The following is a 19,976-nucleotide window of genomic DNA, read 5'->3' on the forward strand; positions in this document are numbered from 1 at the left end:
TTTAAAAAGTTACAACCTCTCATCTTCATCATCATCTTCTCTCTCCCTAATCTTCAGTTTACTTACTCTCCCTCTCTCTCTTTCTCACTTTAGTCTCTCCCCATCATCTTCATCATTATCTTAAGCTTCTTAAGAAATGATTTCATGATTTGTTTTAGAAAAAAATTCGAAAATTAAAAAAATTTCTCTTCACCAAGATAACTGTACTTTTTTTAATCATTGTAGTTGTTTATCATCATCATAACCCTTATCATCATCACTAATATCATCTTATCATCCTCATCACTTCATCTTTTCCGTTTTTTCACCTTTGCCTGAAAAAATTTTGTGTCTTCGGATTTTTGTGTTTCCTTTTGTTTCTAGTTTGTGGTTTTAATTTGTTTCCTTTCATCAATCAACTAATTGTGTGCCAATGTGGATTAAATTAAATTATGGTCTCTTTATTTACCTAATTGCTATTTTAATCAACTACTGTTGGACATTTAATATTGATACAAGAACTGCTGTTGTCCACCGAGGGACACCCGATACTTACTATGGGTTTTCAGTTGCTCAACACAAAGACGGAGACAATTATTGGTAAGCTAACTTGCTGATTAACAATTTAAATTGTTTACTAATTTAAAGATCACAATCTTTTAAGTTTAACCATGATAACAATTAACCGTTATCATTAAATACAAAGAGAAACAAGTAAACAACAATTAAGATTAATATGTTTACATTGATGACGTTTTTTTTTGGTTACTGTTTTTTAATACAAAACATGAAACTGGATTAACTTAATTGCTTCAAACGGTTACAATCAATTCTTTCATTAAAGATAATCAACAAGCAATCAAATTGGATTAGTTAAAAACAAATTATCAACAATTTCAATTTCAATTACAATTACAATTTAGTTGAGAAACAAGAATCTAATGCAACAATTAAGTTTGACTCTCTTTTGGTAAAAGTTACAAGACATTTGATTGATTGATTGTTACATTATCCTTAATGGTCAAATTAATTTCCTAATGGATTGGATGGTGTAACAATTAAATTAATCAACTTTAGTATCAATGATTAGAATTGATTAAGATAAAGATGATTAGGAAGATGAAAGAAAAGATGAAAATTCTGATGGTTACCATTGGAAAAAGATGAGACCATATGGAGAGCACATGGATAATTACAAGAGGCGATTTTTGTCTCTCTCTCTCTCTTAATTTATCTTCCTTTGTCCTTTATCTCCATCATCATCTTTTTCCATCTCTTCATCATCTTCCTAGTGTAAAGTGTGCACCTCGCGCCTTTTTCCTCTGCTCTTCTTTCATCTTTCTCCATCTTCCTCTGTTCTGTATCTTCATCCTCATCTTCATCCTAATCATCCTCATCTTCTTCATCCTCTATGTGTTCAAAAGTCACTCGTGGGAGTCAAATGATCGATATTGTTTCTAGGCCAACTTTTTTCTTCTCTTCATCTTCTTCGTCTCTTATTCACTTCGCCAAAATTATATAGTTGATCTTTTTTTCCTCTTTGGCTTCGAGATTAAATTACCATCGACAGGTCAAAGGTCCCATGACTGTAGTTTTGTTTTCCAACGGCCGATTCAATGGTCATTTCAATTTCGTTGATTTGTTGATTATTTTCAATTGATTGATTTATGTAATTTTCGCTTTCATTGCAATTGTTGATTCCGATGAAAGTTGCGAATCATCATTCAATAAGCAAGAGAATGAAAAAAAAAACTCTAATTCAATTACCCAACAGTGTGTTGATTATGCGATGTAATTGAATTGATTGAAAATAAAACAATCAATTGTTTTCATGCATAATCATTGTGCAGATTTAAGGAAATCAAACAATCAGAAAATTAATTCACCTAAAAATCATTAATCGTTTCATGATGATTATGATAAACCGTGAGAAGAATAAAAAATTCAGGGTGGACATGAAATTAATAATGATAATCTTTTCCCATGAAAAAAGATAAACATGTTAACTTGTCAATAGAGAAAAATATGATTTTGTTTATATTTGTTTTTTCTCAATTAAGTTGATTGTTAATCAATTTTCTTTATTTCTTTCAATCATCTCAGGCTTCTTGTAGGAGCACCATTAGCACCAGGATCTCAGGAGGGTATTACTCGTGGTGGTGCAGTCTTCAAATGTATACCACAATCATCGGGATTATGTCAAGTGATACCTTTTGACACAACAGGTAAGTCCATGATCGTCATCATCAGGAGAGAGCAAGAGTCAAATCAATCAATCAGAATGATTGAGAAACAGAAAAAAAAGTGATAATAATCATCAGCAATCAATCATTTACGAAATAGTGGAAAATAAATGTTACTTGTATTAAAAGTAAATCACAGTTTCATATCTATCGTATGAATTTAGCTCAATCGGATGGAAATATTAACAACAATTTAGTTAATCATTTGTTTAATTTTCTGATTACATTGAAGGAGCGAAAATAAGATTCAATTGAATCGTATCATTGCCGTTTAACAGGTGAAAACCAGAAAAATCTACTTATTATCAATATATAAGCAGAAACAAACTTTTGCATGATGATGATGATAACGTTAGTGATGAAGTGAGTATGATGGGAGAGAGAGAGAGAAAGAGAGAGAGAAAGAGGGAGGAATAGGAAGAGTGAGAGTAGCATCATCTTTCTTCATCTTTCTTCATCATTTTCTGGTTTTTTCTTCTTATTTTGATATTACTCTTTACTCTCATCATGCTGGATGTTGTCTTGATTATGATAACTTCTTGAATGCGTAATAACAAGAGGAATAATAATAACATGCAACAGGTGATTCTCGGGATTCATATTTTTTCATGATTCACAATTTGTTACTTTGAATTTGGAACAAAATAGGAAATAGAAGAGAGAAGAGAGAAGAAAAAAAAAGAAAATGTAATTTATATTCTTCCGTTTCTTTTAATCACGATAAGTGTTTCGTTCGTTGTTTGTTTTGATGATAGATTCGCGGTTGAGGTCACCAACAAACGAATACAAATCCAAAGACCAGATCAACTATTAGAATTAATTAGATTATCTTCAAATAGTTGATTAAACTTTTACTACGATCAAATCAATGATCTGGATTATTCCTTGTATCCATTTAGTTTGTTGATCTATTTTTAGATTCTTCTGGTTTCCCTTTGCTTGAGAATGAATATTTTATCAGGTTACAATTAACTTCATCACTAAGGTTTTCTTTTCATGATAATAATCAATAAAGAATAAGAAATGAATGAATAACAGTTTACTACAACTTGTAATAACAAAGCTAATTGTTAGGGATAAACCACTAATGATGTTAATTGTTGGTTTTTAATTGTTTGATCATTTCCATCCAACTGGTTTATACTCAGGTTACCTCCAAGGAAAAATTGATTTGGTTGCAAGATGAGTTTAGATGATTTGAGACCATGAACGATTGAATAATCACCAATTTAGGAGAGATTGATAATTAATTTGATTTCTTTATAATTGTTCTCTCAGGTAATCGAAATGTAACAGCGAAAAATGGCCTCCGTGTTCAGACTGAAGAAAAGGAAGGTCAATGGTTCGGAGCAACAGTCCAAAGTTCTGGTAAAACAGGAGTAATTGTGGTAAGATGAACATGATTATTTTCGCATTTTAATTGATTCACTTTGTTCCAAGATATTCCTCAATCATGATTAACTGATTGCGTGATCAATTGAGATAATTAAAAAAAGGATAATGTATCCATGAAGATCAATTATGTCAATCTTAATAATAACATTGGCAATAAAAATATAGAAACATAAAAAAAGGATCTTGATATTATATAGATGTTGATTGTTCATAATTAAGGGATTAAATTGTAGCCATTAATTTTTATCACCACAAATTTCATCTCATAATTAGACATTAAAATATCAGTTAATAGTCACAATTAAGGTAAATTATGAAATGAGTTTCACAAAAAAAGGTTTGGTCAAAGTGATTAAGAAACAAACAAAAGCAAAACTCAGACCTAACTCAGGCCTAACTCACAGATTGAATTAAAATTAATCTTAATCAGAGACAATTAATATTTTTTATCAATTACGATGATAAGATGAACATTAAACAAAAGAACAATTAAAAGAAAGTTAACCATAAATTAATAGAATAAAAATTAATCAAACTAATTGTGAAGAGAGAAAAGAAAACAATTGAAAAAAAAATTGAAGAATTAAATTTTTCCGTTAATCCGTTAGCTCGTTATTTTCACTACTTTGGATCAGCTGAGTTGCTATTCATACGAATTGGAATTTAAATTTTCTTAATTGTTAAATGTTAGCTTTTTGATTCTTTCATTCAACTGTTGTTTGTGTGTTAATCAATTGATTGTTAATTTATCTCTTTGTTTAATAGGCTTGTGCTCCTCGTTATGTTTTCTTTTCCTACAATAATAAACGTCGAGATCCTGTTGGTTTCTGTTATGTTTCCACCGGTGGTTTTTCAGGAATAACACCATTGGCACCATGTAGAGTTGCTGGTAATGTTTACATCTATTTAAATTGTATTCATCATGATTCTCATCACCTTCAATCATCAAATTAATAATAATCTTCATCTGATAATTTACATTTTTCTTTCCTCGCCTCAGAGAAATGGGGTTACCATAGATTGGGCTCTTGCCAAGCTGGTTTCTCCGCCTCCGTTGAACCAGTAAGTTGAAAACAACAATTGACCATTTCGATTCTCACCTAATTTGTTATTCTAATATTTTAATTTGCAACAATTAAATCAATTCTCATGATTCACCAGGAAGGTCGTCAGGTATTTCTCGGTGCTGTTGGATCTTATTATTGGCAAGGAAAAGTTTTCTCCTATGATCTTCATCAATTGACTCAATCGCCATACGAAACAAAGGAGGGAACAGCTTCAAACGATGACACTTATCTTGGTGAGTTGATTAACTAATTGTCATTTAGATTTGATTGTTTTAAACCATAACCACTAATACCATATAAAAATGGCCTTTTAATTCAATTAACTTTAATCAAAATGGAAATACAATTTATCCTATTAATTGATAAAGTCTATCAATTTGTTGTTGATAATTTTTGTTTTTTTCATCTTTTACTCAATTAACTTTTTTTTATTGATTGACATTAATTAATTTTAAATTTACATTTGATTTAAAAGCTTTTCAATTGTTAGTTAAATGTACATTTTGGTCAGTTGATTAATTCTCACTGATTCAATTTAATTGTAATTGATTCTCTCTCTGATTCAATTAACTAATTAGATCTGTTATAATCCATGGAAAAAGTTAGACAAAGACTTTCAATGTATCTAATCAAATGGATAATCAATTTACTAATTATTTGACTAATTAATTACAGGATATTCATTGGTTTGGGGTAAATTTGGTTCTAATGATAAATCAAACGATATTGCAGTTGGTCAACCTCGAGGTGCAAATCTAACTGGTCAGGTAAGTTTGTTGATCAACAATCTTAATCCTCATGACCAAACCCTTTCCTTTTCCGCCTCCGCACACCAATGATTCAAAGTCCTGAGTAATGTTTTGGTATATAATTCATTGAAACAGTAAACATTATATCATCATCATCACTTAGTCATCAATCGTGTCTGGGTCTATGTTTACATTTTTAACTTCCGGTGAATTTTTGTTTTCAAGAGAAAACAAAAAATTACCAAAGACAAACTTAAAAATCGCAATAAAGAAATTGCATTATTAGGATAAAATAACTGGTGACTGGTTATTTTAAGGCCTGAGATGATGATGAAGATAAGGATGATGAGGATGATGAGGATGATATCAAGATCTAGAGGTCTGTGTGTGTAAAACTCAAGCGACATTCAGATTGGCATCATTTGGGTAACTAAAACAGTGGGAGTAAAATTTTTAAGAAGCAAAAAGCTACACAGCAGGAAAAGTAAGAGAGTGAGAGAGATGCTGATTATGATGATGATGATGATGATCAGGAATATGAAGTTAAAAGAGACTGAGGAAAGATGAAGATTATCATTTTAAGGTTGAAATGTTTTTTAATATTTCTTCAAGATGGTCTTCCACAAGATGAAGATGAAGACGAGGAAAATTATATAATACATGAATATTACATTGATGAAAAGCGACTAAGAGATGATCTTTATCATCATCTTACTCCTCCATCTCTCGCCCTCACCATTATCCTCGGTGTTTCTGTTTTATGTTAAAATGTTGTGTGTTTATTGTAATATCCAATGTTATCTGTATTCATCCCAAAAATAATTCTCACTTGAATCTACTAAAAGGTTAACCTTTTATATACAAGATGATGTAATATCATGAATCCGATGGTTTCAATTCTGATTTACCCTGATATTATAACAGAATCTATCATTTCAATGAGAAAAGAAGAAAAAACTAGATTTTTTTTCCTCGATGTTGATCTTTTTTTCTCTTCCTACTTTCATGTTAATATTTTTTTTCTTTCTATGTGGAAATAGCTCTCTCTCTCTCTCTCTCTCTCTCGCCTTATTCATGAATATATCTAAAAACACTCAAGGTAGAGAAAAAGTTCTGAAAGAATTGGAGTTATTCCCAGAACTTTTCTTTTTTCCACCCAAAATTGGGCCAACATTGAATATGTGTCTCTCTATCTTGATCATCATGCAAATGATCATCTTCTGAATTATCTTCATCTTCCTGTTCATCTGTGAACTTGTTGTTGGCGATAAACAAAATTTTGACAGAAATTTGAGCAACTTGTATTTCGATTGCCAACTTTTTCCCTTCCCACCCTCTTCCAATATTACCACTCTCACTAACATCACCTTCTCATCTGTTGCCTCTATTATTCATGTTCATTCATGGTTAGAACTCATTTTCTCCCCAGGAATCTTATTATCTTATTCTGTCTGTTTTGAGTCTCCAATCCTCAATAATTCACATTCTGATCAAATTGATCATTGACTCTCTCTTATTGATCATCTACAATTAATCAACAATTAAGTGCATTCAATCAGTTATAATCATTTTCTCTGATATAATGAAAAAAAAAGCAGAATGAAATTCATAATTAGTAAGCAATTAAAATGAAAAATCTTCCAGCCAATGATTACACATTTACTTAATCACTTTAATCTCCTTTTGTTAATCCCCTTTCTACCTTTATTAATCCTTTCTATGAATATTATTAAAATTACAGATTAACTGAATGAAATAATTTATTTAATTAGCAATTTATAAAAGACAAGTGAAGCAAAAAATTAATGTTTAATTGTGTTCACCTCAACAATTGTCATAAATTAGGATTAAAATAAAATCAAATTAGTCCAAACATAATTGTTCAAGTAAATATTAAATGAGATGTGTGACAATTTAAATACAAACCGAAAACATAAACATGTCATTGATAATCACACTAATCATGATTAAATTGTTATCAACTAATTTTCATTTATTATTAAATCTAATTTAAGGTTAATCAGTGTAATTATGAATTATAATCATATTGTAACCATCAACCTTTTGTATTCTAGATGAAAGTTGATTGTTGTTCAAATTGAATTTAAACATTAATCAAACTGGGGGATAAATTGTTGATAATGATTAGTCTTAATCATGATGATGATGATGATGATATTCAACAATCAACATGTTATTCAATAACTTGGTCTTTAAATCCTATGAGCTTATCTTCTGGTTTTCAGGTTCTCTTCATGGTGATCATTTGAGAAAAAGAAAAAATTTCAACCCACTCAGAACTTTTTTTCTTCCACTTGAAAATTCAGGTTAACATGATTATCGTCATGATAATATTACAAACTATTTATTTTTCATTCAATCTCCATGAAAAGTAAACAACATTTTATGTATTCATAAGGATAGCAAAGTCTTTGTTATTTTTCATCATCATCAAACTAACGGTAAATTCAGTCTGATGATTTCAATATGAATCGAGATGAAAATCATCATGTAAATTTGATTCTCAGTAATTGAATAGTTAATTTTGTATTGATTAATTTTCTTCTTTAATTGTTACCTAATTTAGCAATTTATTTTGGTCAAAATCTCCTCATTTAACTTTCAAAATGAATTTAAATTAATTTGACAAATCATAACGATTATGAAGGTTAACAATTAACTTGATTCTAATCAATAGATTAACCATATTTCCTGTTTTCTTAATTGTTGATTTTCTTGTCTTGGAAAACCCTTTTTTTCAATTACAATTAACATATTGAAACCAAGTGTTAATATTGATTCTAATGAAAATCCTTTCATTTCTTTACCTTAATTGTTGATTAAACTTGATGAAATTGTTGATTGTTGACTTAATCAACTTTCCCTGATACTCAACAATTTCACTTGAGTAATTTGAGTAAACAAAACTAAACATTAAATTGTTTACAATCAACAATTTTTAATCTTATTAACTTTTAGATGAACTAGTAAAAATTAACCATCTACATTAGTGAGTATTTACAATCAACTGATTGTTACAATTTAGTTGATTAATATTAGGTCAACCTCCTAGTTAAGGAGTATGATGAAAATTGATGACAATCAATTGACAATCAAATGCCTCCCAAACAACAAAACCAAGATATTAATCACTTGTCATGTTAATCATTTGAATACTAATCATCCCAAATAAACAATCAGCTGATTGTTCATCTTATCCCCATTGAATTTCATTGAGATGACATTTTAATTCATTTGGATTTGATTTATTCCTAATCCATAGGTTTGCATTTTCACCAAAGAGATGAAAAATATTGTCAACATAACCGGTGACACTATGGGTGCTTATTTTGGGTACTCATTGGCATCAGCTGATCTAAACAAGGATGGACTGGATGATTTAATTATCGGAGCTCCATTTTATACTAAACCCGATTCAAAGGATAAATCATATGAACATGGAAGAGTCTACATTGCATATCAACGTAAATCGGTAAGATGATTAACCGTAAATCAATTAATTAATTACCAACCAAACTAAAGTAAAAGTAAACTAAGTCTTTCGAAGAGATTTAATCTAATAACAAATGTTTACCTCTAATTTAATTAAAATTAGATTAGTTATTTAGCTTTATAATGTACATATAAGATGGAAGGAGTAAAGAAAAAAGCTTAATTCAACTAATCAACATGACAACAATTAGACAAAGTTAATTGTATTAATATAATAATATCATAATAATAAATAGATTACCAAAGTATTATTATTATAATAATACAATAAGATTAACGAATGATAATAAATTAAAGAAATCATGTTAAGATGAAAATAAACCAACAATCAAGAAGATGAATGAAACTATTATCATACAATAGGTAATAAGAAAGTGAATCAAATTGAATTGTAACTGAAAATCAAATCTCTTTTCTGGTCAATTCTTGACTTAATGGTCAGTATTTTCTGCTCTCTCTCTCTCTCTCCTCAGAGGTAAATTTTATTATCCCGCTGATTATAAAACATAAGATAACCTGTTAATCCTCAATGGTAGTTGAAAAATTCCCATTGACATAAACATGAAGATTTATAATGTTGAGTGAATTGATTTTTATGTTATGTTTTCACTTGCGATTATCAAAACACAAGAAACGTAATTTAATTGATGTGCAACAGTTAATATATTGACTAAGTATAAGTTTAAAAGGTTTTCCTTTTTTCATCTCTCTCTCTCTCCATCCTCATCTCATTTATGAGAATAGACGATAAAAAAAGTTCTTAATCTTTGATTTCATGATGATGAATAGGAAAAAGTTCAAGGTTTTTCGATCAACTAATATCACAAATAATGTCAAAAATCAATGTTGATTGTTTGCTTCAAGTGATCAACAATATCCACAGGGAACTTAATTGTTAACAATTTTTTTGTTTCATCTCCTATTTTTTATTGTTTTAACTTGTTGAATGTCATTTAGATTGTTGATTTGTAATTACAATTTAAAGTTAATGTGTTCAGTCAAGTTGCAATTAGAACTAGAATTACAATTTAACTCTTTATCTTGGATAGGATTTAATTTCCTTTTCGACAATTTAATCAAATTGTTGTTTCACCTTGTAAATTGTTACTTGTTTTAGGCAAAGGAAATTGAAGACTTGAATTGATTTACTAATTGTGTTTAAATAGCAATCATCAAATCAATATAAGAATTGATTGTTGATTTCCAAATAATGATACATAAAAGCCAATAGCATTTTTGATTATTTGGTGATCGTGATGATAATCTTAATTAGATTGATTTTTTGTTCCTCTAATTAATTCACAAAGAAATTAATTAAGTTCACTAGACTAAATGATTATCATGATGATGATTAAGTCAAAATGACAGTATTAATTATATCCCGACTACCTTGGGAATCCATTTGCTATATTGAGAGTTGATCATTGTGCTAGATGAAGGTGACAATTAAAGTCAAATTAGTCAAGTTAAATTTGTATTATTACAATTGTAAGAAATGAACATTGTTTATACTAAATGGTCATTGGAAAAGTTAATGTAATGTTTATATTTACATCGAAACGATTATTAAAATAATCAATTACAATTTTAAACACAAAAATTAACAATCAATGGATTTTAAATAATCAAACGGATGTTGATTATTTGAGGGAAAAAAACAGTTTGTTGATGATTAAGATGATGATGATGATGATGTAAACACAACAAGGATAACTAAGATGATAACTAACCCATGTCTCAAGGTCAAAAAGACGCTTTTCCCGTTTAGGAAAAAGTTAAGGTCAATTCCAAGTTTATCTTCATCGTCTCCATCCTCATCCTTTTTTTGCAAAGGTTTTCATGTTTTCTCATCAATAAATTAATATAATTGCAGAAAAAAAGTAGACCAGTTTACAATTTATGCAGAAAACTGATTACAATTTAATTGGGTTCTGATGGCTGTCAATTGCTTACTCTGGGTGGTTTCCAGCAATTAGATCATCACAATCAAGTCTATTTGTAAATATTTGATTATTTGTTTGCTATTGATTATAAATGAAAAAAGAAATGCAATTTTTTACCTTTTCATTGTAACTTTGGATTCTTCCAATTGTTAATTAATTTTAAATTGTTTGGTAAAACATGATATTCAATTAGCTAAAGTTGCTTCTCCAATTTGTTTACCTGTAATTACAATTAGAAAACATTTAGTTAATTAAAATTTTCACGGTAAATTTGGTTCGTTATTAGGCCAATACTTAGATAATATTTTTCCCAACAAACAAAACGATTAATAATATTGATGATCATTTGGTTGCGAGATAATTGAAAATCAATGGAGATTATTAATTCAATTAATAAATCATTAGTTGTGAATATGATTACTATCATTATCAGGCATTAGAGTAACTCTCATGAGTACTATTGATAGTTTATCTGTATGAGGATGATGAAGATGATTAAGATTAACTGATTTTCATTTTTCTGATCATATTAATGATCAGAATTTTGGTAAGTTAAGGCGGGAGAAAAAAAAATTTGATAATCATGAGGCAATATTAATGATTAATTTAAATCTTTTCTGTTCCTTTTGGTTGACAGGGATTAGAACCATTTAAATAATATCTATATTATTTATACCTATTGATAATTGTTGATTGTTGACCTGATAACCGAAAAAAAAGTTTTATGTTCACCATTAGAATGAGTGAGTCGAGATTTTCAATTCCCTCATTTAACATGTTCCTCTGGCTTTTATCCAATGCTAAAGATGAGCATGAATTGAAGTGATTGATGAACTTACAGGTTAAACTGATTCTCAAGTTGAACAAATTTAGATGACAATAATGTTAAGTGAATATATTGTCAGGGAAAGAAAAAGAAGAAGACAAGGAAGAGAAGTTATCAAGATTATTCCAAGCTCTTCTCTAAGCATCTTCTCACCTTTTCTCTCTCTCTCTCTCTCTCTCTCTCTCTCTGAATATACAACCCTGGAGACACCGAGGATCCAGAATGATGATTCTGAAATAATGATAAAGAGAAGAGAGAGAAAAAAAATCAATTGAATACGATCTCATATTAATAATGAATTAGGATGAAGGAAATGATGAAAATAAAATGATTATTTGATTGTTATTATGAATCTGATAAACTGAATTTCAAATGAATCAACTCAAGCCTAATGTTGAGTTGTAATAATGTGAGAAGTAAATGAGAAAAAATCATTTCGCTCATTGGTATATGTTAGATAAATGGATGATGAAGATCAACAGTTTTTTTTTCTTCTTCGCCATTTTCATCATTACGAAAGAGAAAGAAAGAGTTTGGATTGATAAACAAGGTTATTTTTACCCAGAGGATATGCTATGAGATGAGAAAGATGGAAGAGAGAGAGAGAGAGAGAGAGAAAGTGATGATGATGAGATAGAATCACGATGAAAAGAATCAACTTTATCTTTATCCTTTATTGAATCTCTTTTTCTGCTCTTTTCTTATTCTATTCTTCCCTTTTTCCATCTTGAAATTCCGTTAAAAGCTCTTCACCCAAATCTCATCATTATCTTCATCCATAACATGATGAAGATGATGACGATGTTAAAAGTCAAAGAAATGGAGAGAGAGAGAGAAAACAGAAGAAAAACAAATGATTCTTTTCAGCAAAAGTATCAAAATTTATCTGAAAATAGATTCTCCTTCTCAATTCATTGTACTTAATTTCCAAATATTTGCACGTTTTATTATGTAACAATTAGAATAGAAAATCATAAAAAAGAATAATTAAAAACGATCTTACCTACGAATATGATTCCATCTAAAATAACAGAATGATTTCATCAGAATTTACAATTCAAGTCGATTGTTAGATTTAAACGAACAGAATTAACTAATTGTTCAGGAAAAATAAGAGAAAATTCAATTGTTTCAATCACATCATCAAAGTATTAAAAGATTTTACCAAAAAAAGAAAAGAAAAAGATAAAATCATAATTAATAAACTTCCAATTAAGATACTAACCTTTAATTAGTCTTCTCTCTCTCTCTCTTACTTACCTAATTGTTTTATTTAATTAGTAGAAAAATAATTTGCAGATTAACAATAAAATCTACTCATTAAAAGGAAAACAATTTGATTAATTGATTAACTTGAATTCTAACTCGATGCCATGTAACATTCAATTGTCTCTTCGCAACTAATTTCCTTTTCATTAATTAATATGTTCATTAATCTTTAATTAGGGCTATTTTGAAATCGGTGATAAAATTGATGGACCCAATCACAGAGGACGATTCGGTAATGCTGTCACCTCACTGGGAGATGTTAACATGGACGGTTATCCAGGTAAGAAGATTAAATTATTCTCATCACCATGTTAACGTTGATTTAACAAGAACAAGGGATTAATTTTATATCTTCATTTGTTTTAATATTGTTTAAATTCTGTGTTCGAATATGTTTGTTTTGTTGAAAAGGTTCCATTCGATTTCAGGTAAATTAGCATATAAACTGTTAATCTACATTTAATTCCAACCATTTAGTGAAATGTGCAATGAAACTTCATTTCCCTCATGTTTTCCTCTTTACTTTTACTGATATTGTTACAGAATTAAGTGAATTCTCAGTTGCATGTATTTCGAAAGGTAAATTAACAAGTATAAACTCTCAAGTATCCATTTTCTGTTAGAAGAGAATAACTGAATTTCAACATGGAATCATGAAGAACATGGTGATAAAAAACGAGGTGTAATAGGTTAATTTTATTGGGTCAACATTAGTCTATATTCTCATGAGAATATCGAACATTTTTCTTGATTATTATTACATATTATTATGAAAGTGATAATATTAAACGAATGGTGAACAACAATCATGTTATATATTTCTTATTCTATTCTCTTGGTGAATTTTATCCAACTCGTTTTCTCTTCTCTCTAAGATGATTGACATTGGAATTAAGTTTCAAGGGAACTTCTTATATTACATATTCAGAGATAATAAGATTCACCTACAAGTTTTACTTGTATTCAATTCCTCATGTATTTTCATATTCTCATAGACAAGGAGCAGATACAATCTTATTTAATCTTCCATCTCTTTCTCTTTTACTTTTCCTCAATCTTTTCATCTTCATCTTCATCATCATCATCATCTCTTTCTCTTTCTCCTTTTATCTTCATTATCTTCACCATAGATATTGCTATTGGAGCTCCATATGGAGGTGAAGGTGAACGAGGAGCAGTTTACATTTACAATGGAAATAAACATGGAATCAACAAGAACTATTCTCAGGTAAATTCGTTTCCCATATTTTCATCTTTTCTCATCTCCATCATCATTATCCTGCGATTCTCTCTCTCTCTCTAAATAAGATGTAACTTCCACTCTTAATATGATTACTTTGATTTTGTTATTCTCTTTACATATGTAAAGGTAAACAACATAAACATTTAGTTTGATTGATTCTCAATTCTAATTATTAAAAGTAACTATTTTCCATAATACCCTGAGCGTCGTAATTAGTTAATTGTTGACAAGGTTTTCTTTTCCTTACATAGATTATCCTATGTATGAGTTGTTTTCTTTTAGCTTATAATAATAATTCAACAATTAATTAGAAACGTGATTAAAAAGATGAATATTAATTATCATCGCAAATTCATCTAAGCTTAACATCTCCTTTTTTTATTGTTGTTAACTTGTTGCTTTATCCTCGAATGATTAATTATAATAGTTTTCTGTTTTTGATCAGAATTATAATTATTGTCATTTGGGTGATGATTACATTGTTTTAATTGACGAAATTTGATTCAGTTTACTGGCACAATTAATACATTTTCCTTTACATTGCTCACTATTATTGTTACAATAATCTAAAACATTTTACCAACAATAATTTAACAATTTATATTATAATGTGTGATACAATTTAGCTATAGACTTGAGTAATTACCTTTCAATGATTAATTAGTTACATTTATTTGTTTTATTGTGTTTTTGTATTTTCCAGGTAATCAATGGATTAGATCTGAATGATCCTGGTATTAAAACTTTTGGCTTTTCACTATCTGGAGGTATGGATATGGATGAAAATGCTTATCCAGATCTATTGGTAGGAGCTTATGCTTCAGATCGTGTTGTCCATTTAAGGTCAAGACCAGTGGTCAATATTAACACCACGATGAAGATTAATCCACCCAAGATTAGTCTAAAGGATCGTTCTTGTTTACTCAATGATGGATCTAAAGTAACATGTATGGACATTGAATTTTGTTTGAGTTATGATGGAATCAAGTTACCAGAGGTTATGGGTAATTATCGTTAATCCAGTTTCATCCTTTTAATAAAACAAAGAGTAAAAGTCTCTTATTAAATGATACAATGTTAATTTTGTCCATCTTTGGTCCATCTTCTAGATTTAACCACCTTCATAAGACTTGATTATCAAGCTAATCGTCCATCAAGAGCGTTTTTCCTCAACAATCCCACTGAAAGTGAACAAGAAATCAGTCAAAGTTATCAAAGAAAACGAGAAAGATGCAATAAGCTCAAAATTTATATCGCTGTAAGTTAAATGATCTTAATTAATATCATTCTACACAATGATTGATCTATCAATTTAATTTATGCTTTTTTTTGGAATTACAATATTTACAGAATAATATTCGTGACAAATTGACTCCAATCAAGATCGAAGCTGAACACAATTTACCTAATCATCCATCTCCTCCAAGCCAATCTACTAAAGGATCGCCAAGGCCAATTTTAAGTTACGTTTCGAGTAATAAACTAACTCGAGATATAACAATTCTCAAGAACTGTAGTGTCGATGAAATTTGTATACCCGATCTTAAGATAACTGCTGAACCGTAAGTAACTAACTCATTCCAAGTAATAATAAAAGTGATAAAAAGTTAATTACTATTGCCAATTATCATAAAAAGAAATTGCAATTCATTAAGAAAGTCAATATATACCATCAATTTGCATAAATCATCGTATTGTATGTGTTTGAAAAACAATAATATCAGAATATAAGGACTTTTAGAACTTTTTTTTCTCTTCGATAATATATAATCAGTATTACTTTTTTTTTTTACTATCTTTTTGTTATTCCATTTCACTATAATCAAATTTATTGGATTAGAAAGTTAATCTAATTGTCTTTTCATCTTTAATCTTCTAATAATAGTAACATTGATCCATATTTGATTGGAACTGGCAAAGAGATTGAATTAAATGTAACCATTGTGAATAAACGTGAAGATGCTTTCGAATCAACATTTGAACTTGAAATTCCCATTGATGTTGAATATTCACACACTGAAGGGATTAAGGTAAGTAAAAGTGACAAGTATAATTTAATATGATGATAAAAATGGCGACTCAACTCAAAAAGATCCTACAAATATACAGAGATGTAGATAACTATGAATGTCATGAAATAAGTATCAATGATCAGTAATTTGAGTTTCATTCAGTTTGTCAAATGTTTGACTTATAACTCAAAATGAATAAGCTACTTGATTGTTATGTGATAAATCAACTCAAAGTAAAGAGATGAATTTGATTCTTTTAAAATTGATTCCTGAGGATATTTCTGTTACCATTATCATTACTTTTTTTTATTTGTTTGTCAAAATTGATGATTGACTTACCTGTTATTTTTTCCTCTCTCAAACAATAGGGATGCTTCCCACCCAAGCCTAAGTTGACAGGTAAAAACGTTTTGAAATGTGACATTGGTAATCCACTTTTAGCCAGAGACAAGGTAAAATTTTGATTACAACATTGAAACGGATTAATTGCGACAAATTTTAATTAATTTTCAATTAATCTCTGTGTTCATAGCTTAACTTTGTCGTCCATCTTAAACCGAAGCTCTTTGTAACCGCATCACCAACCTTCCTGTTCCTCATGAGTGTTAACAGCACTAATCCAGAACTGAATTCAACTCTTGGCGATAATCATGTTCAATTATCAATTCCTGTTCGTGTTGAAGTTGATCTAACCAGCACTGGGTATGTAAACAATCAACTAAATTATTTGATAAACTTTCAAACTATTAATTGTTTTTACTATTCTTTACTGTTCTTGTAGAGCTTCAAGTCCAGAACAAATTATTCACAATGTTTCAGAGACAATTGTTCATGATCAAACTACAGCGGAAGATTTTGGTTACCTGGTTAATCACATTTATACCTTTCAAAATCACGGGCCAAGTTCCGTAAAATTAGAACGTGTCACTATCCTTTGGCCAACGAAAACACTGGACGGTAAACATTTACTTTACCTGCTTTCTGACCCGGAAATTGATATAACCAGAGGAACCGATGTCCAACCAGTTACCGTTGATTGTGGTAAACTTGGTCCAGAAATAATCGATCCACTTAAATTACCGGTAAGACACCAGAAAATGATTGACACATAATTTAATTCTTACAGTTACAATTTCATCTTACAATAATCAACAGAAAATTTCAAAGAGTTAAAGTTAATAAATAAGTAACTTTACTTTTTATCCTTCATCTTTTCAAAGTCATTCATCGTTGATTATTCAAATATAAGCATTGAATTCACCACCACTGAAAAGATACACGAATCATATGAGGAATCATCATGAAGAAAAAGCTTTTTCTGTTTTCTCTCATTTTTTCTCAACATTGGAAAAGTTAATGTATTGAGAGAGTAAACGAAATTTGGGTGAGCTGATGTAGAAGATGAGGAAGAGACTGTTTTTGATGTTTAACTTGTCAGTCTTAATCAGTTTTCCAAGTTAAATTGTTCTAGTTTATTAAATATACAAGAAAATTGAAGGAATAAGAAAAATGAACAGAATACAATTTATAGAATTCAATTGGATTCTTTTTTTTTCTCTTCTACATCTTTGATTTCTCTTCTACTTATCTTCATCTCTTGTCCTGTTTCTTATTCTTTCTTCAATTCTCCAATGTAACATGACATTTATCTTATCAATATTAGGAAATCAAGTTGAAATTCTCATGGACAGTTGATAGTTTTTGTTATTTTCTTGATTCTTTTCATTGCACAATCAACTCTCTCTCTCTCTCTCTCTCTCTCTCTCTCTCACACACACACAGTCAATGTAACTCAGAATTCATTTATTTATTTCACTATTATTTTATATCTTCATTTAATTTGATCATCTTTTTGGTCTGTTAATTGTTGTCATGTTTTTCCTCTAAGAAAGTGAAGTCTTTTTTTTCTCATTCACACTAGAACAGTTCATTTAACAATCGTACGAAAATTGTTTCCTCGATAATTGTCTTGGATTCACTTGAAATTGATTATCAATCATCTGTTGCAAGGTAACACATGGTTAACATGATCAACATGATACCAGAGACATGATGTTAAAAGTTTATTATCAATATTATTATTAATTTTGGACAACAGTTAGTTGATTATTGATTCAATTCATGGTCACAATTTATATCAATCAACTCGAGACTTGTTTATGTTGAATTATTTTCTCAATTGAAGCTGATTCTCCCTTTTAATTGAAAATAACCATGATAATCATGATAATGTTTTCTATCTTCTTGTCTCCTTATTGATTTTTCTGTTTTTTTCTTCTCATCTTCTTCTTACAGAGACAACGTAACCCGGAGACTCGAAAATATTCAAACTATCTCGCCGATGACCCAAGAACGATAACCCATCTGACCCATGAAAATAACTCTCTCATCAGAACCAAACGCTATTCAACCTCAGAGGATGTCGGTGAAACTTTTTTAACATTAGCTGAAGCTCTGGTAAGTTTACTTGATGAAAGGTTTTCGATATTCCCAGAATTGGTCATTCTTGTAACCTCGCAATGGTCAATTACAGTTAACTATTTCCCTATCGATAACCTTTTCTGAACAATGTTACTCAATGTGACTTTGTTAAAGTAAAATGACAAAAGTAAATTAAATAATCAGATTAATTCAGTAATACAATTTTCTTTGTTATTTTTCTTTCTCTTTCTCTTCCTCTTCTCTCTCTCTCTCTCTTCATCTCTATTTTTGGCTGTAACTTGTATTTGGTTTCCTTTTGTTTATTTCCAGTCCTGTGGAGCTACACAATGTACCAAAATTGTTTGTAATGTTCACAATTTAGGTCGTCAATCGATAACCTTTACCATTCGATCACGATTATCCAAGAAAACAATCTCTGAAATTGGTTTACCTGAATTTCAAGTCTCATCTAAATTGGTCGCTGAAGTTGTTCAATTACCTTATGGAATTGAAAATGATTATATACCAGCGAAAGTGACTCGAGTTTCAACCGATGTCCGAGTAATTGGATTGGAAAGAGGACTTCCAATCCCTCTATGGATTATCCTACTTGCCATTCTAGTCGGATTACTGCTTCTCTTCATATTGGCATTAGCACTTTGGAAGGTAAACATTGATAACATTCAATTTTTGCATATTCGAAAAATGGTCACTAATGTTTTCCAATTTCTTTCCTCACCATCAGCTTGGTTTCTTCAAACGTAAACGACCACCGACCCGAGAGGAAGATTACGAACCACTGCAACCAAATTCAAATGGCTACAAATTCAGAACGGGAGACACTTCGCTGTGAAAATCAATCGCATAGGAAACAGAGAAACAAAAATCTAATCATTGTACATAAACTTTGCTAACTCTTAATCCATTTTAAAACCAAATCTTTCATCGTCATCATCTTCATCATGTGCACATCAGAATCTTGCTCGTTTTCTTTCAATTCTTTTCTCTTTTCTTCTCTCTCATTCTTCACTATTCTCATCTTCTTCACTTATCATCACAATCTCATCATCTTTCTCTTTCTCTCTCTCTCTCTCTACCCATCACTTGCAATTTATATTCTGCTTCGATTTCAAAAAGACTCACAATTTTCCAAGTCATCAACAGAAACATCATTTTCACCACCACCAATGTTGCCTTCGTCTGTTAATTTGCCTTCCTACTTTCTCAAAGACCACCAACTAATCAGGTTAATTTAACACAGTTACAATAATTTCTACTCCCTGGTCTCCTCTCTCTTCTCTATCTTTCATTATGAT

General features: G+C 29.7%; 1 protein-coding gene across 1 annotated transcript; it reads left to right on the forward strand.

Annotated features, from left to right (window-relative positions):
* The first annotated feature begins 59 nt into the window (after positions 1–59).
* Positions 60–19,611, forward strand: LOC128388261 (integrin alpha-PS2-like). The gene is made up of 20 exons (XM_053347652.1): positions 60–579; positions 2,083–2,204; positions 3,501–3,610; positions 4,383–4,506; positions 4,618–4,679; positions 4,779–4,917; positions 5,360–5,451; positions 8,717–8,926; positions 13,162–13,264; positions 14,115–14,212; positions 14,931–15,231; positions 15,337–15,485; positions 15,578–15,789; positions 16,113–16,257; positions 16,608–16,691; positions 16,772–16,941; positions 17,021–17,321; positions 18,535–18,696; positions 18,991–19,326; positions 19,406–19,611. Exons 1-20 carry the CDS (start codon positions 413–415, stop codon positions 19,511–19,513), a joined length of 3,195 nt encoding a protein of 1,064 aa, XP_053203627.1. The 5' UTR covers positions 60–412; the 3' UTR covers positions 19,514–19,611.
* The last annotated feature ends 365 nt before the right edge of the window (positions 19,612–19,976 follow it).

The sequence above is a fragment of the Panonychus citri genome, unplaced genomic scaffold (genome assembly GCF_014898815.1).
Source record: "Panonychus citri isolate SS breed McGregor unplaced genomic scaffold, ASM1489881v1 Contig00096, whole genome shotgun sequence".
NCBI classification, from domain to species: Eukaryota; Metazoa; Arthropoda; class Arachnida; order Trombidiformes; family Tetranychidae; genus Panonychus; species Panonychus citri.